General features: G+C 58.8%; 1 protein-coding gene across 1 annotated transcript in view; it reads right to left on the reverse strand.

Annotated features, from left to right (window-relative positions):
* TH (tyrosine hydroxylase) overlaps window positions 1-27,227 on the reverse strand; it is a 73,120-nt gene that overhangs the window by 6,749 nt on the left and 39,144 nt on the right. Inside the window, exons 7-13 of the mRNA XM_075566914.1 lie at window positions 23,323-23,468; window positions 22,311-22,446; window positions 21,056-21,125; window positions 15,799-15,855; window positions 12,543-12,638; window positions 11,830-11,963; window positions 1-529 (exon numbers count right to left, since the gene is read on the reverse strand). The exon at window positions 1-529 is cut by the window's left edge and continues 6,749 nt beyond it. Of these exons, the coding sequence (XP_075423029.1) occupies window positions 370-529; window positions 11,830-11,963; window positions 12,543-12,638; window positions 15,799-15,855; window positions 21,056-21,125; window positions 22,311-22,446; window positions 23,323-23,468 (799 nt within the window). The 3' untranslated portion in view covers window positions 1-369. The remainder of the gene's footprint in view (window positions 530-11,829; window positions 11,964-12,542; window positions 12,639-15,798; window positions 15,856-21,055; window positions 21,126-22,310; window positions 22,447-23,322; window positions 23,469-27,227) is intronic.

Below are 27,227 nucleotides of genomic sequence, written 5' to 3' on the forward strand. Positions count from 1 at the left end.
CAGGTGAGGATACTAAGTGTGTTGGTGAGGGGTGTGTTAGGAGAGGATGCTAAGTGTGTTGGTGAGTAGTGTATCAGGAGAGGATACTAAGTGTGTTGGTGAGTAGTGTATCAGGAGAGGATACTAAGTGTGTTGGTGAGGGGTGTGTTAGGAGAGGATGCTAAGTGTGTTGGTGAGGGGTGTGTTAAGAGAGGATACTAAGTGTGTTGGTGAGGGGTGTGTTAGGAGAGGATGCTAAGTGTGTTGGTGAGTAGTGTATCAGGAGAGGATACTAAGTGTGTTGGTGAGGGGTGTGTTAGGAGAGGATGCTAAGTGTGTTGGTGAGGGGTGTGTTAAGAGAGGATACTAAGTGTGTTGGTGAGGGGTGTGTTAGGAGAGGATGCTAAGTGCGTTGGTGAGGGTCTCCATTTCATCTCTGAGCCCCTCCAGTGAGTTGCGGATCCGACCGGGCGAGTCCAAAACCTCGATGCTCAAAGTGAATGGGTCGTAACGCACAGCGAAGGGACGCCTTATACGGGAGACGTAACTCCTGTCAGGGAGGAACATACTGTGTGTTAGTTCAGAGGGCACAAAAGGTACAGAACATGCATGGGACAAACTCAAATGTAGGACACACGGAGGTATAGGTTGCACAAAACACACACAGATACAGGTCACACAAAGATAATGGGTAGGAAACCGCAGACACGTACAGGGACAGGAGTATGCACAGTGCTCCGGTTCCACCTGTGACAGTGGCCCAATGCCGCGACCCCAATGTCTTTTTGGGAACTCCATGTCTACCCCACTCCGCCAAGCACATTCTGCACCCCTTGTGCCCCACCGTGCCCCCGCTGTCTCCCTTCTCTCCCTCTCCCCCACCGTGCCCCCGCTGTCTCCCTTCTCTCCCTCTCCCCCACCGTGCCCCCGCTGTCTCCCTTCTCTCCCTCTCCCCCACCGTGCCCCCGCTGTCTCCCTTCTCTCCCTCTCCCCCACCCTGCCCCCGCTGTCTCCCTTCTCTCCCTCTCCCCCACCGTGCCCCCGCTGTCTCCCTTCTCTCCCTCTCCCCCACCGTGCCCCCGCTGTCTCCCTTCTCTCCCTCTCCCCCACCCTGCCCCCGCTGTCTCCCTTCTCTCCCTCTCCCCCACCGTGCCCCCGCTGTCTCCCTTCTCTCCCTCTCCCCCACCGTGCCCCCGCTGTCTCCCTTCTCCCCTCTCCCCCACCCTGCCCCCGCTGTCTCCCTTCTCTCCCTCTCCCCCACCGTGCCCCCGCTGTCTCCCTTCTCTCCCTCTCCCCCACCGTGCCACCGCTGTCTCCCTTCTCTCCCTCTCCCCCACCGTGCCCCCGCTGTCTCCCTTCTCTCCCTCTCCCCCACCGTGCCCCCGCTGTCTCCCTTCTCTCCCTCTCCCCCACCGTACCCCCGCTGTCTCCCTTCTCTCCCTCTCCCCCACCGTACCCCCGCTGTCTCCCTTCTCTCCCTCTCCCCCACCGTGCCCCCGCTGTCTCCCTTCTCTCCCTCTCCCCCACAGTGCCCCCGCTGTCTCCCTTCTCTCCCTCTCCCCCACCGTACCCCCGCTGTCTCCCTTCTATCCCTCTCCGCCACCGTACCCCCGCTGTCTCCCTTCTCTCCCTCTCCCCCACCGTGCCCCGCTGTCTCCCTTCTCTCCCTCTCCCCCACCGTGCCCTCGCTGTCTCCCTTCTCTCCCTCTCCCCCACCGTGCCCCCGCTGTCTCCCTTCTCTCCCTCTCCCCCACCGTGCCCCCGCTGTCTCCCTTCTCTCCCTCTCCCCCACCGTGCCCTCGCTGTCTCCCTTCTCTCCCTCTCCCCCACCGTGCCCCCGCTATCTCCCTTCTCTCCCTCTCCCCCACCGTGCCCCCGCTATCTCCCTTCTCTCCCTCTCCCCCACCGTGCCCCCGCTGTCTCCCTTCTCTCCCCCACCGTGCCCCCGCTGTCTCCCTTCTCTCCCTCTCCCCCACCGTGCCCTCGCTGTCTCCCTTCTCTCCCCCACCGTGCCCTCGCTGTCTCCCTTCTCTCCTTCTCCCCCACCGTGCCCTCGCTGTCTCCCTTCTCTCCTTCTCCCCCACCGTGCCCTCGCTGTCTCCCTTCTCTCCCTCTCCCCCACCGTGCCCTCGCTGTCTCCCTTCTCTCCCCCACCGTGCCCTCGCTGTCTCCCTTCTCTCCCTCTCCCCCACCGTGCCCCCGCTATCTCCCTTCTCTCCCTCTCCCCCACCGTGCCCCCGCTATCTCCCTTCTCTCCCTCTCCCCCACCGTGCCCCCGCTGTCTCCCTTCTCTCCCCCACCGTGCCCCCGCTGTCTCCCTTCTCTCCCTCTCCCCCACCGTGCCCTCGCTGTCTCCCTTCTCTCCCCCACCGTGCCCTCGCTGTCTCCCTTCTCTCCTTCTCCCCCACCGTGCCCTCGCTGTCTCCCTTCTCTCCTTCTCCCCCACCGTGCCCTCGCTGTCTCCCTTCTCTCCCTCTCCCCCACCGTGCCCTCGCTGTCTCCCTTCTCTCCCCCACCGTGCCCTCGCTGTCTCCCTTCTCTTCCTCTTCCCCACCGTGCCCTCGCTGTCTCCCTTCTCTCCCCCACCGTGCCCTCGCTGTCTCCCTTCTCTCCCCCACCGTGCCCTCGCTGTCTCCCTTCTCTCCCTCTCCCCCACCGTGCCCCTGCTGTCTCCCTTCTCTCCCCCACCGTGCCCCTGCTGTCTCCCTTCTCCCCCTCTCCCCCACCCTGCCCCCGCTGTCTCCCTTCTCTTCCTCTTCCCCACCGTGCCCTCGCTGTCTCCCTTCTCTCCCCCACCGTGCCCTCGCTGTCTCCCTTCTCTCCCTCTCCCCCACCCTGCCCCCGCTGTCTCCCTCCTCTCCCTCTCTCCCACCGTACCCCCACTGTCTCCCTTCTCTCCCCCACCCTGCCCCCGCTGTCTCCCTCCTCTCCCTCTCTCCCACCGTACCCCCACTGTCTCCCTTCTCTCCCCCACCGTGCCCCCGCTCTCTCCCTTCTTTCCCTCTCCCCCACCCTGCCCCCGCTGTCTCCCTCCTCTCCCTCTCTCCCACCGTACCCCCACTGTCTCCCTTCTCTCCCCCACCCTGCCCCCGCTGTCTCCCTCCTCTCCCACCGTACCCCCGCTGTTTCCCTTCTCTCCCTCTCCCCCACCCTGCCCCCGCTGTCTCCCTTCTATCCCTCTCCCCCACCGTACCCCCGCTGTCTCCCTTCTCTCCCTCTCCCCACCATGCCCCCGCTGTCTCCCTTCTCTCCCTCTCCCCACCGTGCCCCCGCTGTCTCCCTTCTCTCCCTCTCCCCCACCGTACCCCCGCTGTCTCCCTTCTCTCCCTCTCCCCCACCGTGCTCCCGCTGTCTCCCTTCTCTCCCTCTCCCCCACCGTGCCCCCGCTGTCTCCCTTCTCTCCCTCTCCCCCACCGTACCCCCGCTGTCTCCCTTCTCTCCCTCTCCCCCACCGTGCCCCGCTGTCTCCCTTCTCTCCCTCTCCCCCACCGTACCCCCGCTGTCTCCCTTCTCTCCCTCTCCCCCACGTGCCCTCGCTCTCTCCCTTCTCTCCCTCTCCCCCACCGTACCCCCGCTGTCTCCCTTCTCTCCCCCACCGTGCCCCCGCTGTCTCCCTTCTCTCCCCCACCGTGCCCCCGCTCTCTCCCTTCTCTCCCTCTCCCCCACCGTACCCCCGCTGTCTCCCTTCTCTTCCTCTTCCCCACCGTGCCCCCCGCTGTCTCCCTTCTCTCCCCCACCGTGCCCTCGCTGTCTCCCTTCTCTCCCCCACCGTGCCCTCGCTGTCTCCCTTCTCTCCCCCACCGTGCCCTCGCTGTCTCCCTTCTCTCCCCCACCGTGCCCTCGCTGTCTCCCTTCTCTCCCTCTCCCCCACCGTGCCCCCGCTGTCTCCCTTCTCTCCCCCACCGTGCCCCCGCTGTCTCCCTTCTCTCCCTCTCCCCCACCGTGCCCCCGCTGTCTCCCTTCTCTCCCTCTCCCCCACCGTGCCCCCGCTCTCTCCCTTCTTTCCCTCTCCCCCACCGTGCCCCCGCTGTCTCCCTTCTCTCCCTCTCCCCCACCCTGCCCCCGCTGTCTCCCTTCTCTTCCTCTTCCCCACCGTGCCCTCATTGTCTCCCTTCTCTCCCTCTCCCCACCATGCCCCCGCTGTCTCCCTTCTCTCCCCCACCGTGCCCCCGCTGTCTCCCTTCTCTCCCTCTCCCCCACCCTGCCCCCGCTGTCTCCCTTCTCTCCCTCTCCCCCACCCTGCCCCCGCTGTCTCCCTTCTCTCCCTCTCCCCCACCGTACCCCCGCTGTCTCCCTTCTCTCCCTCTCCCCCACCGTGCCCCCGCTGTCTCCCTTCTCTCCCCCACCGTGCCCCCGCTGTCTCCCTTCTCTCCCTCTCCCCCACCCTGCCCCCGCTGTCTCCCTTCTCTTCCTCTCCCCCACCGTACCCCCGCTGTCTCCCTTCTCTCCCTCTCCCCCACCGTGCCCCGCTGTCTCCCTTCTCTCCCTCTCCCCCACCGTACCCCCGCTGTCTCCCTTCTCTTCCTCTTCCCCACGTGCCCCCGCTGTCTCCCTTCTCTCCCTCTCCCCCACCCTGCCCCCGCTGTCTCCCTTCTCTCCCTCTCCCCCACCGTGCCCCCGCTGTCTCCCTTCTCTCCCTCTCCCCCACCGTACCCCCGCTGTCTCCCTTCTCTCCCTCTCCCCCACCGTACCCCCGCTGTCTCCCTTCTCTCCCCCACCGTGCCCCCGCTGTCTCCCTTCTCTCCCTCTCCCCCACCCTGCCCCCGCTGTCTCCCTCCTCTCCCTCTCTCCCACCGTGCCCCCGCTGTCTCCCTTCTCTCCCTCTCCCCCACCCTGCCCCCGCTGTCTCCCTTCTCTTCCTCTCCCCCACCGTACCCCCGCTGTCTCCCTTCTCTCCCTCTCCCCCACCGTGCCCCCGCTGTCTCCCTTCTTTCCCTCTCCCCCACCCTGCCCCCGCTGTCTCCCTCCTCTCCCTCTCTCCCACCGTACCCCCACTGTCTCCCTTCTCTCCCCCACCCTGCCCCCGCTGTCTCCCTCCTCTCCCTCTCTCCCACCGTACCCCCGCTGTCTCCCTTCTCTCCCTCTCCCCCACCGTGCCCTCATTGTCTCCCTTCTCTCCCTCTCCCCCACCCTGCCCCCGCTGTCTCCCTTCTCTCCCTCACCCCCACCGTGCCCCCGCTGTCTCCCTTCTCTCCCTCTCCCCCACCCTGCCCCCGCTGTCTCCCTTCTCTCCCTCTCCCCCACCGTGCCCCCGCTGTCTCCCTTCTCTCCCTCTCCCCCACCCTGCCCCCGCTGTCTCCCTTCTCTCCCTCTCCCCCACCGTGCCCCCGCTATCTCCCTTCTCTCCCTCTCCCCCACCGTGCCCCCGCTGTCTCCCTTCTCTCCCTCTCCCCCACCCTGCCCCCGCTGTCTCCCTTCTCTCCCTCTCCCCCACCCTGCCCCCGCTGTCTCCCTTCTCTCCCTCTCCCCCACCCTGCCCCCGCTGTCTCCCTTCTCTCCCTCTCCCCCACCCTGCCCCCGCTGTCTCCCTTCTCTCCCTCTCCCCCACCCTGCCCCCGCTGTCTCCCTTCTCTCCCTCTCCCCCACCCTGCCCCCGCTGTCTCCCTTCTCTCCCTCTCCCCCACCCTGCCCCCGCTGTCTCCCTTCTCTCCCTCTCCCCCACATGCCCTTGCTGTCTCCCTTCTCTCCCCCACCGTGCCCCCGCTGTCTCCCTTCTCTCCCCCACCGTGCCCTCGCTGTCTCCCTTCTCTCCCTCTCCCCCACCCTGCCCCCGCTGTCTCCCTCCTCTCCCTCTCTCCCACCGTACCCCCACTGTCTCCCTTCTCTCCCCCACCGTGCCCTCGCTGTCTCCCTTCTCTCCCTCTCCCCCACCGTGCCCTTGCTGTCTTCCTTCTCTCCCCCACCGTACCCCCGCTGTCTCCCTTCTCTCCCTCTCCCCACCGTGCCCTCACTGTCTCCCTTCTCTCCCTCTCCCCACCATGCCCCCGCTGTCTCCCTTCTCTCCCCCACCGTGCCCCCGCTGTCTCCCTTCTCTCCCTCTCCCCCACCGTGCCCCCGCTGTCTCCCTTCTCTCCCTCTCCCCCACCGTGTCCCCGCTGTCTCCCTTCTCTCCCTCTCCCCCACCGTGCCCCCGCTGTCTCCCTTCTCTCCCTCTCCCCCACCGTACCCCCGCTGTCTCCCTTCTCTCCCTCTCCCCCACCGTACCCCCGCTGTCTCCCTTCTCTTCCTCTTCCCCACCGTACCCCCGCTGTCTCCCTTCTCTCCCTCTCCCCCACCCTGCCCCCGCTGTCTCCCTTCTCTCACCCACCGTGCCCCCGCTGTCTCCCTTCTCTCCCTCTCCCCCACCCTGCCCCCGCTGTCTCCCTTCTCTCCCTCTCCCCCACCGTACCCCCGCTGTCTCCCTTCTCTCCCTCTCCCCCACCCTGCCCCCGCTGTCTCCCTTCTCTCCCTCTCCCCCACCGTACCCCCGCTGTCTCCCTTCTCTCCCTCTCCCCCACCCTGCCCCCGCTGTCTCCCTCCTCTCCCTCTCTCCCACCGTACCCCCGCTGTCTCCCTTCTCTCCCTCTCCCCCACCGTACCCTCGCTGTCTCCCTTCTCTCCCCCACCGTGCCCTCGCTGTCTCCCTTCTCTCCCCCACCGTGCCCCCGCTGTCTCCCTTCTCTCCCCCACCGTGCCCCCGCTGTCTCCCTTCTCTCCCTCTCCCCCACTGTACCCCCGCTGTCTCCCTTCTCTCCCTCTCCCCCACATGCCCTCGCTGTCTCCCTTCTCTCCCCCACCGTGCCCCCGCTGTCTCCCTTCTCTCCCTCTCCCCCACCGTGCCCCCGCTGTCTCCCTCCTCTCCCTCTCTCCCACCGTACCCCCACTGTCTCCCTTCTCTCCCCCACCCTGCCCCCGCTGTCTCCCTCCTCTTCCTCTTCCCCACCGTGCCCTCGCTGTCTCCCTTCTCTCCCTCTCTCCCACCGTACCCCCGCTGTCTCCCTTCTCTCCCTCTCCCCCACCGTACCCCCGCTGTCTCCCTTCTCTCCCTCTCCCCCACCCTGCCCCCGCTGTCTCCCTTCTCTCCCCCACCGTACCCCCACTGTCTCCCTTCTCTCCCTCTCCCCCACCCTGCCCCCGCTGTCTCCCTTCTCTCCCTCTCCCCCACCCTGCCCCCGCTGTCTCCCTTCTCTCCCTCTCCCCCACCGTACCCCCGCTGTCTCCCTTCTCTCCCCCACCGTGCCCCCGCTGTCTCCCTTCTCTCCCCCACCGTGCCCTCGCTGTCTCCCTTCTCTCCCTCTCCCCCACCGTGCCCCCGCTGTCTCCCTTCTCTCCCTCTCCCCCACCCTGCCCCCGCTGTCTCCCTCCTCTCCCTCTCTCCCACCGTACCCCCACTGTCTCCCTTCTCTCCCCCACCGTGCCCTCGCTGTCTCCCTTCTCTCCCTCTCCCCACCGTGCCCTCACTGTCTCCCTTCTCTCCCCCACCGTGCCCTCGCTGTCTCCCTCCTCTCCCCCACCGTGCCCCCGCTGTCTCCCTTCTCTCCCTCTCCCCCACCGTGCCCCCGCTGTCTCCCTTCTCTCCCTCTCCCCCACCGTGTCCCCGCTGTCTCCCTTCTCTCCCTCTCTCCCACGTGCCCCCGCTGTCTCCCTTCTCTCCCCCACCGTGCCCCCGCTGTCTCCCTTCTCTCCCTCTCCCCACCGTACCCCCGCTGTCTCCCTTCTCTCCCTCTCCCCCACCGTGCCCCCGCTGTCTCCCTTCTCTCCCACCCTGCCCCCGCTGTCTCCCTTCTCTCCCTCTCCCCCACCGTACCCCCGCTGTCTCCCTTCTCTCCCTCTCCCCTACCGTGCCCCCGCTGTCTCCCTTCTCTCCCTCTCCCCCACCGTACCCCCACTGTCTCCCTTCTCTCCCCCACCGTGCCCCCGCTGTCTCCCTTCTCTCCCTCTCCCCCACCGTGACCCCGCTGTCTCCCTTCTCTTCCTCTTCCCCACCGTGCCCTCGCTGTCTCCCTTCTCTCCCCCACCGTGCCCTCGCTGTCTCCCTTCTCTCCCCCACCGTGCCCCCGCTGTCTCCCTTCTCTCCCTCTCCCCCACCCTGCCCCCGCTGTCTCCCTTCTCTCCCTCTCCCCCACCGTACCCCCGCTGTCTCCCTTCTCTCCCTCTCCCCCACCCTGCCCCCGCTGTCTCCCTTCTCTCCCTCTCCCCCACCGTACCCCCGCTGTCTCCCTTCTCTCCCCCACCGTGCCCCCGCTGTCTCCCTTCTCTCCCTCTCCCCCACCGTGACCCCGCTGTCTCCCTTCTCTTCCTCTTCCCCACCGTGCCCTCGCTGTCTCCCTTCTCTCCCCCACCGTGCCCTCGCTGTCTCCCTTCTCTCCCCCACCATGCCCCCGCTGTCTCCCTTCTCTCCCTCTCCCCCACCGTGCCCCCGCTGTCTCCCTCCTCTCCCTCTCTCCCACCGTACCCCCACTGTCTCCCTTCTCTCCCCCACCCTGCCCCCGCTGTCTCCCTTCTCTCCCTCTCCCCCACTGTCTCCCTTCTCTCCCCCGCTGTCTCCCTTCTCTCCCTCTCCCCCAACGTGCCCCCGCTGTCTCCCTTCTCTCCCTCTCCCCCAACGTGCCCCCGCTGTCTCCCGTCCCTCCCTCTCCCCCTCCCCCTCCCCCTCCCCCTCATGCCCCCGCTGTCTCCCTTCTCTCCCTCTCCCCACCGTGCCCACGCTGTCTCCCTTCTCTCCCCCACCGTGCCCCCGCTGTCTCCCTTCTCTCCCCCACCGTGCCCCCGCTGTCTCCCGTCCCTCCCTCTCCCCCACCCAGCCCCCGCTGTCTCCCTTCTCTCCCTCCTCCCACCGTGCCCTCGCTGTCTCCCTTCTCTCCCCCACGTGCCCCCGCTCTCTCCCTTCTCTCCCTCTCCCCCACCGTGCCCTCGCTGTCTCCCTTCTCTTCCTCTCCCCCACCGCGCCCCCGCTGTCTCCCTTCTCTCCCTCTCCCCCACCGTGCCCCCCGCTGTCTCCCTTCTCTTCCTCTTCCCCACCGTGCCCCCCGCTGTCTCCCTTCTCTCCCTCTCCCCCACCGTGCCCCCGCTGTCTCCCTTCTCTCCCTCTCCCCCACCGTGCCCTCGCTGTCTCCCTTCTCTTCCTCTTCCCCACCGTGCCCCCGCTGTCTCCCTTCACTTCCTCTCCCCCACGTGCCCCCGCTGTCTCCCTTCACTTCCTCTCCCCCACGTACCCCCGCTGTCTCCCTTCTCTCCCTCTCCCCCACCGTGCCCCCGCTGTCTCCCTTCTCTCCCTCCTCTCCCTCTCCCCCACCCTGCCCCCGCTGTCTCCCTTCTCTCCCTCTCCCCCACCGTGCCCTCGCTGTCTCCCTTCTCTCCCTCTCCCCCACCGTGCCCCCGCTGTCTCCCTTCTCTCCCTCTCCCCCACCCAGCCCCCGCTGTCTCCCTTCTCTCCCTCCTCCCACCGTGCCCTCGCTGTCTCCCTTCTCTCCCTCTCCCTTCTCTCCCCCACGTGCCCCCGCTGTCTCCCTTCTCTCCCTCTCCCCCACCGTGCCCTCGCTGTCTCCCTTCTCTTCCTCTCCCCCACCGCGCCCCCGCTGTCTCCCTTCTCTCCCTCTCCCCCACCGTGCCCCCCGCTGTCTCCCTTCTCTTCCTCTTCCCCACCGTGCCCCCCGCTGTCTCCCTTCTCTCCCTCTCCCCCACCGTGCCCCCGCTGTCTCCCTTCTCTCCCTCTCTCCCACCGTGCCCCCGCTGTCTCCCTTCTCTCACTCTCCCCCACCGTGCCCCCGCTGTTTCCCTTCTCTCCCTCTCCCCCACCCTGCCCCCGCTGTCTCCCTTCTCTTCCTCTCCCCCACCGTGCCCCCGCTGTCTCCCTTCTCTCCCTCTCTCCCGCCGTGCCCCCGCTGTCTCCCTTCTCTCCCTCTCCCCCACCGTGCCCCCGCTGTCTCCCTTCTCTTCCTCTTCCCCACCGTGCCCTCGCTGTCTCCCTTCTCTCCCCCACCGTGCCCTCGCTGTCTCCCTTCTCTCCCCCACCGTGCCCTCGCTGTCTCCCTTCTCTCCCCCACCGTGCCCCCGCTGTCTCCCTTCTCTCCCTCTCCCCCACCGTGCCCCCGCTGTCTCCCTCCTCTCCCTCTCTCCCACCGTACCCCCACTGTCTCCCTTCTCTCCCCCACCCTGCCCCCGCTGTCTCCCTTCTCTCCCTCTCCCCCACTGTCTCCCTTCTCTCCCCCGCTGTCTCCCTTCTCTCCCTCTCCCCCAACGTGCCCCCGCTGTCTCCCTTCTCTCCCTCTCCCCCAACGTGCCCCCGCTGTCTCCCGTCCCTCCCTCTCCCCCTCCCCCTCATGCCCCCGCTGTCTCCCTTCTCTCCCTCTCCCCACCGTGCCCACGCTGTCTCCCTTCTCTCCCCCACCGTGCCCCCGCTGTCTCCCTTCTCTCCCCCACCGTGCCCCTGCTGTCTCCCGTCCCTCCCTCTCCCCCACCCAGCCCCCGCTGTCTCCCTTCTCTCCCTCCTCCCACCGTGCCCTCGCTGTCTCCCTTCTCTCCCTCTCCCTTCTCTCCCCCACGTGCCCCCGCTCTCTCCCTTCTCTCCCTCTCCCCCACCGTGCCCTCGCTGTCTCCCTTCTCTTCCTCTCCCCCACCGCGCCCCCGCTGTCTCCCTTCTCTCCCTCTCCCCCACCGTGCCCCCCGCTGTCTCCCTTCTCTTCCTCTTCCCCACCGTGCCCCCCGCTGTCTCCCTTCTCTCCCTCTCCCCCACCGTGCCCCCGCTGTCTCCCTTCTCTCCCTCTCCCCCACCGTGCCCTCGCTGTCTCCCTTCACTTCCTCTCCCCCACGTGCCCCCGCTGTCTCCCTTCACTTCCTCTCCCCCACGTGCCCCCGCTGTCTCCCTTCACTTCCTCTCCCCCACGTACCCCCGCTGTCTCCCTTCTCTCCCTCTCCCCCACCGTGCCCCCGCTGTCTCCCTTCTCTCCCTCTCCCCACCGTGCCCACGCTGTCTCCCTTCTCTCCCCCACCGTGCCCCCGCTGTCTCCCTTCTCTCCCCCACCGTGCCCCCGCTGTCTCCCGTCCCTCCCTCTCCCCCACCCAGCCCCCGCTGTCTCCCTTCTCTCCCTCCTCCCACCGTGCCCTCGCTGTCTCCCTTCTCTCCCTCTCCCTTCTCTCCCCCACGTGCCCCCGCTCTCTCCCTTCTCTCCCTCTCCCCCACCGTGCCCTCGCTGTCTCCCTTCTCTTCCTCTCCCCCACCGCGCCCCCGCTGTCTCCCTTCTCTCCCTCTCCCCCACCGTGCCCCCCGCTGTCTCCCTTCTCTTCCTCTTCCCCACCGTGCCCCCCGCTGTCTCCCTTCTCTCCCTCTCCCCCACCGTGCCCCCGCTGTCTCCCTTCTCTCCCTCTCCCCCACCGTGCCCTCGCTGTCTCCCTTCACTTCCTCTCCCCCACGTGCCCCCGCTGTCTCCCTTCACTTCCTCTCCCCCACGTGCCCCCGCTGTCTCCCTTCACTTCCTCTCCCCCACGTACCCCCGCTGTCTCCCTTCTCTCCCTCTCCCCCACCGTGCCCCCGCTGTCTCCCTTCTCTCCCTCTCCCCCACCCTGCCCCCGCTGTCTCCCTTCTCTCCCTCTCCCCCACCGTGCCCCCGCTGTCTCCCTTCTCTCCCTCTCCCCCACCCTGCCCCCGCTGTCTCCCTTCTCTCCCTCTCCCCCACCGTGCCCCCGCTGTCTCCCTTCACTTCCTCTCCCCCACGTACCCCCGCTGTCTCCCTTCTCTCCCTCTCCCCCACCGTACCCCCGCTGTCTCCCTTCTCTCCCTCTCCCCCACCCTGCCCCCGCTGTCTCCCTTCTCTCCCTCTCCCCCACCGTGCCCCCGCTGTCTCCCTTCTCTCCCTCTCCCCGTCCTCATACCTCAGCTTCTCTTTGGCGTCACTGAAACTTTCCGACACGAAATACACCGGCTGGTAATTCTGGTCCTGATACGGCTGGATCGCCGCCTCATCTGGGCCAAAAGGTCGGACCTCGGGCTCGTCTGACAGGGAGTACTGCGGAGAGAGTGGGACCGAGTATGTATAAAGAGCAGTACGTATTATATCTGAAGAGCTGATCAGTGTGTGTGTGTGTGTGTGTGTGTGTGTGTGTGTGTGTGTGTGTGTGTGTGTGTGTGTGTGTGTGTGTGTGTGTGTGTGTGTGTGTGTAACAGCGCTTCTGTGTACATGTGTCACACATTGTTTCATTGAACGTTTGTGTATATCAGTGTGTGTTTGTGTGTGTGTGTATGTGTAACAGCGCTTCTGTGTATGTGTCACACATTGTTTCATTGTACGTCTGTGTATATCAGTGTGTTTGACAGTCTGTGTATATCAGTGTGTCTGTGTATGTGTGTCACACATTGTTTCATTGTACGTCTGTGTATATCAGTGTGTCTGTGTGTCAGTTTAATTTCCTGTGTCACACATGGATTAAATGTGTATTTAAGTTGGTGTGTCTCATATTGTATCAATGTGTCATACATTGTATCAGTGTGTGTAAGTCTAAGTGTGTATATCAATGTGTCACACATTGTGTGAGTTGTTTTATCGGCATGTGGTACATGTGAGGTGAGTGCACAGAGCTGTACATACCAGCAGTTCCCCATATGACGATAGCAGACCTGCCCCATAGGCTTTCACTTCCCCATCCTGCTTACAGAGACCAAACTCCACCGTGAACCAGTACAGCTGCAGCAACAGCGGTGTCAGGACACGCATAAAACATGCAGAGGAGAGCATCAAAACATGCATGTAACAACGCACAGAGAGCACGCACACACACTCACATACTGTAACATAGACTCACACAATGTAACAAACACATACTCACTGTAATATGCGCACGCACACACATCTCCACACTGTAGCGTAGACAACCCCACATTGTAACATGGTGTCACACTGTAACATGCACACACATCCCCACACTGTAACATGCTGTCACACTGCCACACTGTAACATGCACACACATCCCCACACTGTAACATGCACACACACACACACACACATACCCACACTGTAACATACTGTCACACTGCCACACTGTAACATGCACACACATCCCCACACTTTAACATGCACACACGCACACACACACACACACATCCCCACACTGTAACATGCACACACATCCCCACACTGTAACATGTACACACACACTCACACACTGTATCATGCACACACACATCCCCACACTGTAACATGCACACACACATCCCCACACTGTAACATGCACACACTCCCACACTGTAACATGCACACACACACTCCCACACTGTAACATGCACACACACTCCCACACTGTAACATGCACACACATCCCCACACTGTAACATGCACACACTCCCACACTGTAACATGCACACACACACACATCCCCACACTGTAACATGCACACACACACACATCCCCACACTGTAACATGCACACACACACACACATCCCCACACTGTAACATGCACACTCCCACACTGTAACATGCACACACACTCCCACACTGTAACATGCACACACACTCCCACACTGTAACATGCACACACACTCCCACACTGTAACATGCACACACATCCCCACACTGTAACATGCACACACACACTCCCACACTGTAACATGCACACACATCCCCACACTGTAACATGCACACACACACTCCCACACTGTAACATGCACACACACATCCCCACACTGTAACATGCACACACTCCCCACACTGTAACATGCACACACACACACACACTCCCACACTGTAACATGCACACACATCCCCACACTGTAACATGCACACACTCCCACACTGTAACATGCACACACATCCCCACACTGTAACATGCACACACACTCCCACACTGTAACATGCACACACACTCCCACACTGTAACATGCACACACACTCCCACACTGTAACATGCACACACACTCCCACACTGTAACATGCACACACACATCGCCACACTGTAACATGCACACACATCCCCACACTGTAACATGCACACACACATCCCAACACTGTAACATGCACACACACACATCCCCACACTGTAACATGCACACACATCCCCACACTGTAACATGCACACACTGTAAAATGCACACACATCCCCACGCTGTAACATGCACACCCACATCCCCACACTGTAACATGCACACACATCCCCACATCCCCACACTGTAACATGCTGTCACACTGCCACACTGTAACATGCACACACACACATCCCCGCGCTGTAACATGCACACACACCCCCACACTGTAACATGCATACACATCCCCACACTGTAACATGCACACACATCCCCACACTGTAACATTCACACACACATCCCCACACTGTAACATTCACACACACACATCCCCACACTGTAACATGCACACACACATCCGCACAATGTAACATGCACACACACACATCCCCGCGCTGTAACATGCACACACCCCCCCACACTGTAACATGCATACACATCCCCACACTGTAACATGCACACACATCCCCACACTGTAACATTCACACACACACATCCCCACACTGTAACATTCACACACACATCCCCACACTGTAACATGCACACACATCCCCACACTGTAACATGCACACACATCCCCACACTGTAACATGCACACACATCCCCACAGTGTAACATGCACACACACACACTCCCACACTGTAACATGCACACACACTCCCACACTGTAACATGCACACACACATCCCCACACTGTAACATGCACACACACACACACACACACACACACATCCCCACACTCTAACATGCACACACATCCCCACACTGTAACATGCACACACTCCACACACTGTAACATGCACACACACACTCCCACACTGTAACATGCACACACATCCCCACACTGTAACATGCACACACATCCCCACGCTGTAACATGCACACACCCCCACACTGTAACATGCATACACATCCCCACACTGTAACATGCACACACATCCCCACACTATAACATGAACACACACATCCGCACACTGTAACATGCACACACACATCCCCACACTGTAACATGCACACACACATCCGCACACTGTAACATGCACACACACATCCGCACACTGTAACATGCACACACACATCCCCACACTGTAACATGCACACACACTCCCACACTGTAACATGCACACACACACTCCCACACTGTAACATGCACACACACTCCCACACTGTAACATGCACACACACATCCCCACACCGTAACATGCACACACACATTCCCACACTGTAACATGCACACACATCCCCACACTGTAACATGCACACACACATCCCCACACTGTAACATGCACACACACATCCCCACACTGTAACATGCACACACATCCCCACACTGTAACATGCACACACTGTAACATGCACACACATCCCCACACTGTAACATGCACACACATCCCCACACTGTAACATGCACACGCAGACTACCACACATAAAATGCAGACACTACCACTCCGTAACAGGTACACACATCCTCACACCGTAACGTGCACAAGCACTCCCACAAGTAACATGCATACACTACCACACTGTAACATGCACACACACACCCACCCACATGTAATGTGTACACACACATCCCCACAGTGCAACATGCACTCACATCCACACACTGTAACGTACAAACACACACTTCCACACGTAACATGCAGATACTACCACACTAACATGCACACAGACTTCCACACATGGCATGCACACACACACACACAGATACACACTCATACCCCTGACATGCGCACTCACCCACTCCCCTTAACATTCACACACACGTACACATCCAAACACACACTCTAACATGCACATACACACGTCTTTTACGTGTTTCTCACCGTTGACAGTTTTTCTATTTCTTCATCTGTTGCTCCAAGAGACGCCAAACCGATGTCCTGCACAGAATACACAGCCTGTTCTGATACTCTGTGCTGTACTGTGTGTGTGATACTCTGTGTTGTACTGAGTGTGCGGTACTCTGTGCTGTACTGTGTGTGTGATACTCTGTGCGGTACTGCGTGTGTGTGCGTGGGATACTCTGTGATGTACTGTGTGTGTGCGTGGGATACTCTGATGTACTGTGTGTGTGCGTGGGATACTCTGTGATGTACTGTGTGTGTGCGTGGGATACTCTGTGATGTACTGCGTGTGCGTGGGATACTCTGTGATGTACTGTGTGTGTGCGTGGGATACTCTGTGATGTACTGTGTGTGTGCGTGGGATACTCTGTGATGTACTGTGTGTGTGCGTGGGATACTCTGTGATGTACTGTGTGTGTGCGTGGGATACTCTGTGCTGTACTGCGTGTGTGTGGGATACTTTGTGCTGTACTGAGTGTGTGGGATACTCTGGGCTGTACTGCGTGTGTGTGATACTCTGTGCTGTACTGCGTGTGTGTGGGATACTTTGTGCTGTACTGAGTGTGTGGGATACTCTGTCCTGTGCTGCGTGTGTCTGATACTCTGTGCTGTACTGCGTGTGTGTGATACTCTGTGCAGTAATATGTGTGTGGGATACTCTGTGCTGTAATATGTGTGTGGGATACTCTGTGCTGTAATATGTGTGTGGGATACTCTGTGCTGTAATATGTGTGTGGGATACTCTGTGCTGTAATATGTGTGTGGGATACTCTGTGCTGTACTGCGTGTGTGTGGGATACTCTGTGCTGTACTGCGTGTGTGTGGGATACTCTGGGCTGTACTGCGTGTGTCTGATACTCTGTGCTGTACTGCGTGTGTGTGGGATACTTTGTGCTGTACTGCGTGTGTGTCTGATACTTTGTGCTGTACTGAGTGTGTGGGATACTCTGTGCTGTACTGCGTGTGTGTGGGATACTCTGTGCTGTACTGCGTGTGTGTGGGATATTCTGGGCTGTACTGCGTGTGTGTGGGATACTCTGGGCTGTACTGCGTGTGTCTGATACTCTGTGCTGTACTGCGTGTGTGTGGGATACTTTGTGCTGTACTGCGTGTGTGTCTGATACTTTGTGCTGTACTGAGTGTGTGGGATACTCTGTGCTCAACTGCGTGTGTGTGGGATACTTTGTGCTGTACTGAGTGTGTGTGGGATACTCTGTGCTGTACTGAGTGTGTGTGGGATACTCTGTGCTGTACTGCGTGTGTGTGGGATACTCTGTGCTGTACTGCGTGTGTGTGGGATACTCTGTGCTGTACTGCGTGTGTGTGGGATACTTTGTGCTGTACTGCGTGTGTGTGGGATACTCTGTGCTGTACTGCGTGTGTGTGGGATACTTTGTGCTGTACTGCATGTGTGGGGGATACTCTGTGCTGTACTGCGTGTGTCGGATACTTTGTGCTGTACTGCGTGTGTGTGGGATACTCTGTGCTGTACTGCGTGTGTGTGGGATACTCTGTGCTGTACTGCGTGTGTGTGGGATACTTTGTGCTGTACTGCGTGTGTGTGGGATACTTTGTGCTGTACTGCATGTGTGTGGGATACTTTGTGCTGTACTGCATGTGTGGGGGATACTCTGTGCTGTACTGCGTGTGTGTGGGATACTCTGTGCTGTACTGCGTGTGTGTGGGATACTTTGTGCTGTACTGCGTGTGTGTGGGATACTCTGTGCTGTACTGCGTGTGTGTGGGATACTTTGTGCTGTACTGCGTGTGTGGGGGATACTCTGTGCTGTACTGCGTGTGTGGGGGATACTCTGTGCTGTACTGCGTGTGTGTGGGATACTCTGTCCTATACTGCGTGTGTGGGATACTCTGTGCTGTACTGCGTGTGTGGGGGATACTCTGTGCTGTACTGCGTGTGTGGGGGATACTCTGTGCTGTACTGCGTGTGTGGGGGATACTCTGTGCTGCACTGCGTGTGTGGGGGATACTCTGTGCTGTACTGCGTGTGTGTGGGATACTCTGTGCTGTACTGCGTGTGTGGGGGATACTCTGTGCTGTACTGCGTGTGTGGGGGATACTCTGTGCTGTACTGCGTGTGTGGGGGATACTTTGTGCTGTACTGCGTGTGTGTCTGATACTTTGTGCTGTACTGAGTGTGTGGGATACTCTGTGATGTACTGTGTGTGTGCGTGGGATACTCTGATGTACTGTGTGTGTGCGTGGGATACTCTGTGATGTACTGTGTGTGTGCGTGGGATACTCTGTGATGTACTGCGTGTGCGTGGGATACTCTGTGATGTACTGTGTGTGTGCGTGGGATACTCTGTGATGTACTGTGTGTGTGCGTGGGATACTCTGTGATGTACTGTGTGTGTGCGTGGGATACTCTGTGATGTACTGTGTGTGTGCGTGGGATACTCTGTGCTGTACTGCGTGTGTGTGGGATACTTTGTGCTGTACTGAGTGTGTGGGATACTCTGGGCTGTACTGCGTGTGTGGGATACTCTGTGCTGTACTGCGTGTGTGTGGGATACTTTGTGCTGTACTGAGTGTGTGGGATACTCTGTCCTGTGCTGCGTGTGTCTGATACTCTGTGCTGTACTGCGTGTGTGTGATACTCTGTGCAGTAATATGTGTGTGGGATACTCTGTGCTGTAATATGTGTGTGGGATACTCTGTGCTGTAATATGTGTGTGGGATACTCTGTGCTGTAATATGTGTGTGGGATACTCTGTGCTGTAATATGTGTGTGGGATACTCTGTGCTGTACTGCGTGTGTGTGGGATACTCTGTGCTGTACTGCGTGTGTGTGGGATACTCTGGGCTGTACTGCGTGTGTCTGATACTCTGTGCTGTACTGCGTGTGTGTGGGATACTTTGTGCTGTACTGCGTGTGTGTCTGATACTTTGTGCTGTACTGAGTGTGTGGGATACTCTGTGCTGTACTGCGTGTGTGTGGGATACTCTGTGCTGTACTGCGTGTGTGTGGGATATTCTGGGCTGTACTGCGTGTGTGTGGGATACTCTGGGCTGTACTGCGTGTGTCTGATACTCTGTGCTGTACTGCGTGTGTGTGGGATACTTTGTGCTGTACTGCGTGTGTGTCTGATACTTTGTGCTGTACTGAGTGTGTGGGATACTCTGTGCTCAACTGCGTGTGTGTGGGATACTTTGTGCTGTACTGAGTGTGTGTGGGATACTCTGTGCTGTACTGAGTGTGTGTGGGATACTCTGTGCTGTACTGCGTGTGTGTGGGATACTCTGTGCTGTACTGCGTGTGTGTGGGATACTCTGTGCTGTACTGCGTGTGTGTGGGATACTTTGTGCTGTACTGCGTGTGTGTGGGATACTCTGTGCTGTACTGCGTGTGTGTGGGATACTTTGTGCTGTACTGCATGTGTGGGGGATACTCTGTGCTGTACTGCGTGTGTCGGATACTTTGTGCTGTACTGCGTGTGTGTGGGATACTCTGTGCTGTACTGCGTGTGTGTGGGATACTCTGTGCTGTACTGCGTGTGTGTGGGATACTTTGTGCTGTACTGCGTGTGTGTGGGATACTTTGTGCTGTACTGCATGTGTGTGGGATACTTTGTGCTGTACTGCATGTGTGGGGGATACTCTGTGCTGTACTGCGTGTGTGTGGGATACTCTGTGCTGTACTGCGTGTGTGTGGGATACTTTGTGCTGTACTGCGTGTGTGGGGGATACTCTGTGCTGTACTGCGTGTGTGGGGGATACTCTGTGCTGTACTGCGTGTGTGTGGGATACTCTGTCCTATACTGCGTGTGTGGGATACTCTGTGCTGTACTGCGTGTGTGGGGGATACTCTGTGCTGTACTGCGTGTGTGGGGGATACTCTGTGCTGTACTGCGTGTGTGGGGGATACTCTGTGCTGTACTGCGTGTGTGTGGGATACTCTGTGCTGTACTGCGTGTGTGGGGGATACTCTGTGCTGTACTGCGTGTGTGGGGGATACTCTGTGCTGTACTGCGTGTGTGGGGGATACTTTGTGCTGTACTGCGTGTGTGTCTGATACTTTGTGCTGTACTGAGTGTGTGGGATACTCTGTGCTGTACTGCGTGTGTGTGGGATACTCTGTGCTGTACTGCGTGTGTGTGGGATATTCTGGGCTGTACTGCGTGTGTGTGGGATACTCTGGGCTGTACTGCGTGTGTCTGATACTCTGTGCTGTACTGCGTGTGTGTGGGATACTTTGTGCTGTACTGCGTGTGTGTCTGATACTTTGTGCTGTACTGCGTGTGTCGGATACTTTGTGCTGTACTGCGTGTGTGTGGGATACTCTGTGCTGTACTGCGTGTGTGTGGGATACTCTGTGCTGTACTGCGTGTGTGTGGGATACTTTGTGCTGTACTGCGTGTGTGTGGGATACTTTGTGCTGTACTGCATGTGTGTGGGATACTTTGTGCTGTACTGCATGTGTGGGGGATACTCTGTGCTGTACTGCGTGTGTGTGGGATACTCTGTGCTGTACTGCGTGTGTGTGGGATACTTTGTGCTGTACTGCGTGTGTGTGGGATACTCTGTGCTGTACTGCGTGTGTGTGGGATACTTTGTGCTGTACTGCGTGTGTGGGGGATACTCTGTGCTGTACTGCGTGTGTGGGGGATACTCTGTGCTGTACTGCGTGTGTGTGGGATACTCTGTCCTATACTGCGTGTGGGGGATACTCTGTGCTGTACTGCGTGTGTGTGGGATACTCTGTGCTGTACTGCGTGTGTGTGGGATACTTTGTGCTGTACTGCGTGTGTGTGGGATACTCTGTGCTGTACTGCGTGTGTGTGGGATACTTTGTGCTGTACTGCGTGTGTGGGGGATACTCTGTGCTGTACTGCGTGTGTGGGGGATACTCTGTGCTGTACTGCATGTGTGGGGGATACTCTGTGCTGTACTGCGTGTGTGTGGGATACTCTGTCCTATACTGCGTGTGTGGGATACTCTGTGCTGTACTGCGTGTGTGGGGGATACTCTGTGCTGTACTGCGTGTGTGGGGGATACTCTGTGCTGTACTGCGTGTGTGGGGGATACTCTGTGCTGTACTGCGTGTGTGGGGGATACTCTGTGCTGTACTGCGTGTGTGTGGGATACTCTGTGCTGTACTGCGTGTGTGGGGGATACTCTGTGCTGTACTGCGTGTGTGGGGGATACTCTGTGCTGTACTGCGTGTGTGGGGGATACTCTGTGCTGTACTGCGTGTGTGGGATACTTTTTGCTTTACCTGAGAGAACTGAGCAAAAGTTTTATCAGCCAATATGGGGACATGTCCCAGCAACTCATGACAGCAATCCCTGCAGAGGAGAGAGAGGACAGACGGCGCCTGTATGTGGGAGTGTGTGTATGCATAGTATATGTGCATGCATCTCAGCAGATAAATGGCATATCATACACCCGGTATCATAAGCAGGACGCCCAGGGGTCACATTCTCCTCTCACATTCACAATGTAGCTAAAACCTGTCGCTTTCATCTCCATAACGTTGCAAAGATTCGCCCTTTCCTCTGTCGCTCCACTGCAAACTCTCATTCTCTCCCGCCTCAACTACTGTAACCTCCTGCTGTCCGGCCTTCCTGCCTCTCACCTGTCTCCCCTACAATCCATCCTAAACGCTGCTGCCAGAATCACTCTACTCTTTCCTAAATCCGTCTCAGCGTCTCCCCTGCTGAAATCCCTCTCCTGGCTTCCTATCGAATCCCGTATTTCTTACAAAATTCTCCTCTCTATACGCTCTTCTGTTCCTCGTTATATCTCAGCCCTAATTCCTCGCTATGCACCATCCCGACTCTTGCGTTCTGCTCAAGGATGTCTTCTCTGTACCCCTTTTGTGTCTGAAGCCCTCTCCCGCCTTAAACCTTTCTCACTGACTGCCCCGCACCTCTGGAATGCCTTTCCGTCACAATATCCCACGAGCGCCCTCTCTCTCCACCTTTAGAACCTTTCTTAAATAACACACCTCTTTAACCAAGCTCCGTGGCTGATACTACACATCTCATGCGCCGACTTTGGCCCCCTGCAGACGCACTTCCCAGAACATCCTCCTACTGTCTCTGTAAATTCTCCCCAATTACCACTTAGATTGTAAGCTCTTCGGGGCAGGGACTCCTTTTCCTATTGTTTTGTCTTATTACCATTGTGGTATAATATTATGTCACGTGCTATGTACCTGGATGGCGCTATATAAATATAGATATACATATATAGCCAGTAACCTACCCATAGAGACCCCCCTCCCCCCCTCCAGCAATAAATGGTACTAAACAACGAGGAATCGTGAAAGCATATTTTGCAGTATTAAGCCCTTTGTGACAAGATAGCCAGAACCCCCCAATACTTAGCCGGCCTCCAATATAATCTACGCAGTCAATATAGTCCCTGATCTACCGTCCCTAACACTAACGAGTGTGGGCAGGCCACGGTGTCCCTGCTCAGATACCCGCTGTGCAGTGTGTGCGCGCGTGTGCGCGCGTGTTACTCACGGCTCGGGCGAGTGCATGGGCGAGGACGCGTGGCGGATGTACTGGGTGCACTGGAAGACGCGGAACGCCAAACTGCAGAGGAAATCTCGGGCAGACAGGAGCCCCGCCACGGGGCGCAGCTGGAACCCCGTCCTCTCTGCGACACACAGACAAGCCGGCTTACCCCCAGGCCAATTACCCGAACCGTGCAACAGCCCCCCCCCTCAGGCCACGCGTATAGTGCCCCCGACCGCGACGCCACCGTTGCCGCCAGCGAAAGTTGTATTTCGGTTGGTGGCGCGGGCGGCCAGGACATTGGTTGGTTCAGGGGCTGTCACACGAGGCGACAGCACCTGGAAAGTCAAATATTCCCAGCTTCAAAAAATCGCGTCGCTCTGTCGCCGTCGCGCTTTACCATAAGCGCACGCGGCGGCGACAATGCATTTGTTTTCGGGCGACGTCGCGTCGTCGGCACTATAAGCGCGGCCTAAGCCTTTCCTTGCAAGAGGCCTGCAGAGCGTTGCTCGTCTTCACCGAGCAGAGGGGCGTATTCATTCAACTGCGTTAGCGCCGATTGGGGGCGCTATAGCACCAAAGCCCCTAGGGAAGTCAGGGCTGAAAGAGCATCTCAGTAGTAGTGGTCACTGCGTTGGAACCTGGTTCCAAGCCCAGTCGTATGACCTTTGAGTAAATAAGTCTCCTTCTACCTCATGCACCAAAATTAGATTGTAAGATATACTCTACAGCGCTACGTACTCTGTCGGCACTATATAAGGGGGGAGTTGTCAACTTGCAGTTTACATATGTGTCCACTAGGTGGTGGCATTGTACAAGTCACCGGAGGATAGTGCCTGAAAGTCATTAAGCAGGAGGCCTGTGGCAGGGCCCTGACCCTACCTCAAGTCCAGGGCATAAACCCCATTGCTCCACGTCAGAGGGGCTCCCTGCATATCCCCTACACCCATTTCCGACCCCAGAATCCTTGGGCTCCCCTTCACCCGATGGGGCAACCCCCATCCGTCCCCAGTGTCACCTTTAAGGAAGTTGGAGACATCCTGCAGCTGGGGGATGCTGTCCTGGCTGTACCCGCTCTGGGTCTCCAGCAGCTGGAAGGCCTGCAGGTGCTCCTTGCAAGCATGCGACGGGTACAGGCTCTTCAGGGTGGAGTAGACCTCCTTCCTGTGAAGATCAGTACAGAGTATCTGTCGGCATTGTGCGAGACAGGTGGGCATGCATTTTATTGGGCTCACAAGACAAAGCGGTGCTCTTCTATAAGGCAGAAGAAACATTGGTCCATAGCAGTGTTCTGCCATAGGACACCTTCCAGTGGTGGAAGACACCCTACCTTATAATCCCCTGTACTGTATTCTTTGGGAAGCGCCGAGTACACTTTTGGCGCTATATAAATAAAGACATACAATACAGAGCATTTAAGTCAAGATGTCATCCAGGTCCGGAAGACTGCTTAGTAAATATGGCCCATTTACTTCAGCGGGCTGCAAGGAGCTTGGTGGAATAGTGCCACTTATTGTGCTCGGGAACTGCTCTCTGGTCCGGGAAGAAACTCGCAGTGTCTGAGCTCCGAGGTGACATCCAGGGGTTGCAGAACAGCAGAGGGCGCTGGAGAGCCAGGCTGAAGGGCAGCAGCACAGCTGTGTGTGTGAGGGGGTCGCTCAGTACTGGGGTAACAGCGTGTGCTGCAGAGCTGTGTGTGAGGGGATGAGTACTGGAGTAACAGAGCGTGCTGCAGAGCTGTGTGTGAGGAGATGAGTACTGGAGTAACAGCGCGTGCTGCAGAGCTGTGTGTGAGGGGATGAGTACTGGAGTAACAGAGCGTGCTGCAGAGCTGTGTGTGAGGAGATGAGTACTGGAGTAACAGCGTGTGCTGCAGAGCTGTGTGTGAGGGTATTAATACTGAGGTAGCATTGCAGTGTGTGAGGGGATTAGTACTGGGGTAACAGAGCGTGCTGCAGAGCTGTGTGTGAGGGGATTAGTACTGGAGTAACAGAGCGTGCTGCAGAGCTGTGTGTGAGGGGATGAGTACTGGAGTAACAGCACGTGCTGCAGAGCTGTGCGTGAGGGGATTAGTACTGGAGTAACAGAGCGTGCTGCAGAGCTGTGTGTGAGGGGATTAGTACTGGAGTAACAGAGCGTGCTGCAGAGCTGTGTGTGAGGGGATTAGTACTGGAGTAACAGAGCGTGCTGCAGAGCTGTGTGTGAGGGGATGAGTACTGGAGTAACATCGTGTGCTGCAGAGCTGTGTGTGAGGGGTCAGTACTGGAGTAACAGTGTGCTGCAGAGCTGTGTGTGAGGGGATGAGTACTGGAGTAACAACACGTGCTGCAGAGCTGTGTGTGTGGGGATGAGTACTGGAGTAACAGCGCGTGCTGCAGAGCTGTGTGTGAGGGGATGAGTACTGGAGTAACAGCACGTGCTGCAGAGCTGTGTGTATGGGGATGAGTACTGGAGTAACAGCGCGTGCTGCATAGCTGTGTGTGAGGGGATGAGTACTGGAGTAACAGTGCGTGCTGCAGAGCTGTGTGTGAGGGGATGAGTACTGGAGTAAGTGCGTGCTGCAGAGCTGTGTGTGAGGGGATGAGTACTGGAGTAACAGCGTGTGCTGCAGAGCTGTGTGTGAGGGGATGAGTACTAGAGTAATAGCGTGTGCTGCAGAGCTGTGTGTGAGGGGATGAGTACTGGAGTAACAGCGCGTGCTGCAGAGCTGTGTGTGAGGGGTCAGTACTGGAGTAACAGCGTGTGCTGCAGAGCTGTGTGTGAGGGGATGAGTACTGGAGTAACAGAGCGTGCTGCAGAGCTGTGTGTGAGGGGTCAGTACTGGAGTAACAGCGCGTGCTGCAGAGCTGTGTGTGAGGGGATGAGTACTGAAGTAACAGCGCGTGCTGCAGAGCTGTGTGTGAGGGGATGAGTACTGGAGTAACAGCGAGTGCTGCAGAGCTGTGTGAGGGGATGAGTACTGAAGTAACAGCGCGTGCTGCAGAGCTGTGTGTGGTGAGGGGATGAGTACTGGAGTAACAGCGCGTGCTGCAGAGCTGTGTGTGAGGGGATGAGTACTGGAGTAACAGCACGTGCTGCAGAGCTGTGTGTATGGGGATGAGTACTGGAGTAACAGCGCGTGCTGCAGAGCTGTGTGTGAGGGGATGAGTACTGGAGTAACAGTGCGTGCTGCAGAGCTGTGTGTGAGGGGATGAGTACTGGAGTAACAGTGCGTGCTGCAGAGCTGTGTGTGAGGGGATGAGTACTGGAGTAACAGCGCGTGCTGCAGAGCTGTGTGTGAGGGGATGAGTACTGGAGTAACAGCGCGTGCTGCAGAGCTGTGTGTGAGGGGATGAGTACTGGAGTAATAGCGTGTGCTGCAGAGCTGTGTGTGAGGGGATGAGTACTGGAGTAACAGCGCGTGCTGCACAGCTGTGTGTGAGGGGTCAGTACTGGAGTAACAGCGTGTGCTGCAGAGCTGTGTGTGAGGGGATGAGTACTGGAGTAACAGAGCGTGCTGCAGAGCTGTGTGTGAGGGGTCACTACTGGAGTAACAGCGCGTGCTGCAGAGCTGTGTGTGAGGGGATGAGTACTGAAGTAACAGCGCGTGCTGCAGAGCTGTGTGTGAGGGGATGAGTACTGGAGTAACAGCGAGTGCTGCAGAGCTGTGTGAGGGGATGAGTACTGGAGTAACAGCGCGTGCTGCAGAGATGTGTGTGAGGGGAATGAGTACTGGAATAACAGCGTGTGCTGCAGAGCTGTGTGTGAAGGGATGAGTACTGGAGTAACAGCGCGTGCTGCAGAGCTGTGTGTGAGGGGTCAGTACTGGAGTAACAGCGTGCTGCAGAGCTGTGTGTGAGGGGATGAGTACTGGAGTAACAGCGTGCTGCAGAGCTGTGTGTGTGGGGATGAGTACTGGAGTAACAGCGCGTGCTGCAAAGTTGTGTGTGTGGGGATGAGTACTGGAGTAACAGTGCGTGCTGCAGAGCTGTGTGTGTGGGGATGAGTACTGGAGTAACAGCGCGTGCTGCAGAGCTGTGTGTGAGGGGTCAGTACTGGAGTAACAGCGCGTGCTGCAGAGCTGTGTGTGAGGGGATGAGTACTGGAGTAACCGCGTGTGCTGCAGAGCTGTGTGTGAGGGGATGAGTACTGGAGTAACAGCGCGTGCTGCAGAGCTGTGTGTGAGGGGATGAGTACTGGAGTAACAGCGCATGCTGCAGAGCTGTGTGTGTGGGGATGAGTACTGGAGTAACAGTGCGTGCTGCAGAGCTGTGTGTGAGGGGTCAGTACTGGAGTAACAGCGCGTGCTGCAGAGCTGTGTGTGAGGGGATGAGTACTGGAGTAACAGCGTGCTGCAGAGCTGTGTGTGTGGGGATGAGTACTGGAGTAACAGCGCGTGCTGCAGAGCTGTGTGTGAGGGGATGAGTACTGGAGTAACAGCGTGCTGCAGAGCTGTGTGTGTGGGGATGAGTACTGGAGTAACAGCGCGTGCTGCAGAGCTGTGTGTGAGGGGTCAGTACTGGAGTAACAGCGCGTGCTGCAGAGCTGTGTGTGTGGGGATGAGTACTGGAGTAACAGTGCGTGCTGCAGAGCTGTGTGTGAGGGGATGAGTACTGGAGTAACAGCGCGTGCTGCAGAGCTGTGTGTGAGGGGATGAGTACTGGAGTAACAGCGCGTGCTGCAGAGATGTGTGTGAGGGGATGAGTACTGGAGTAACAGCACGTGCTGCAGAGCTGTGTGTGAGGGGATGAGTACTGGAGTAACAGCGTGCTGCAGAGCTGTGTGTGATGGTTCAGTACTGGAGTAACAGCGCGTGCTGCAGAGATGTGTGTGAGGGGATGAGTACTGGAGTAACAGCGCGTGCTGCAGAGCTGTGTGTGAGGGGATGAGTACTGGAGTAACAGCGCATGCTGCAGAGCTGTGTGTGTGGGGATGAGTACTGGA

The sequence above is a fragment of the Ascaphus truei genome, chromosome 12, assembly GCF_040206685.1.
Source record: "Ascaphus truei isolate aAscTru1 chromosome 12, aAscTru1.hap1, whole genome shotgun sequence".
NCBI classification, from domain to species: Eukaryota; Metazoa; Chordata; class Amphibia; order Anura; family Ascaphidae; genus Ascaphus; species Ascaphus truei.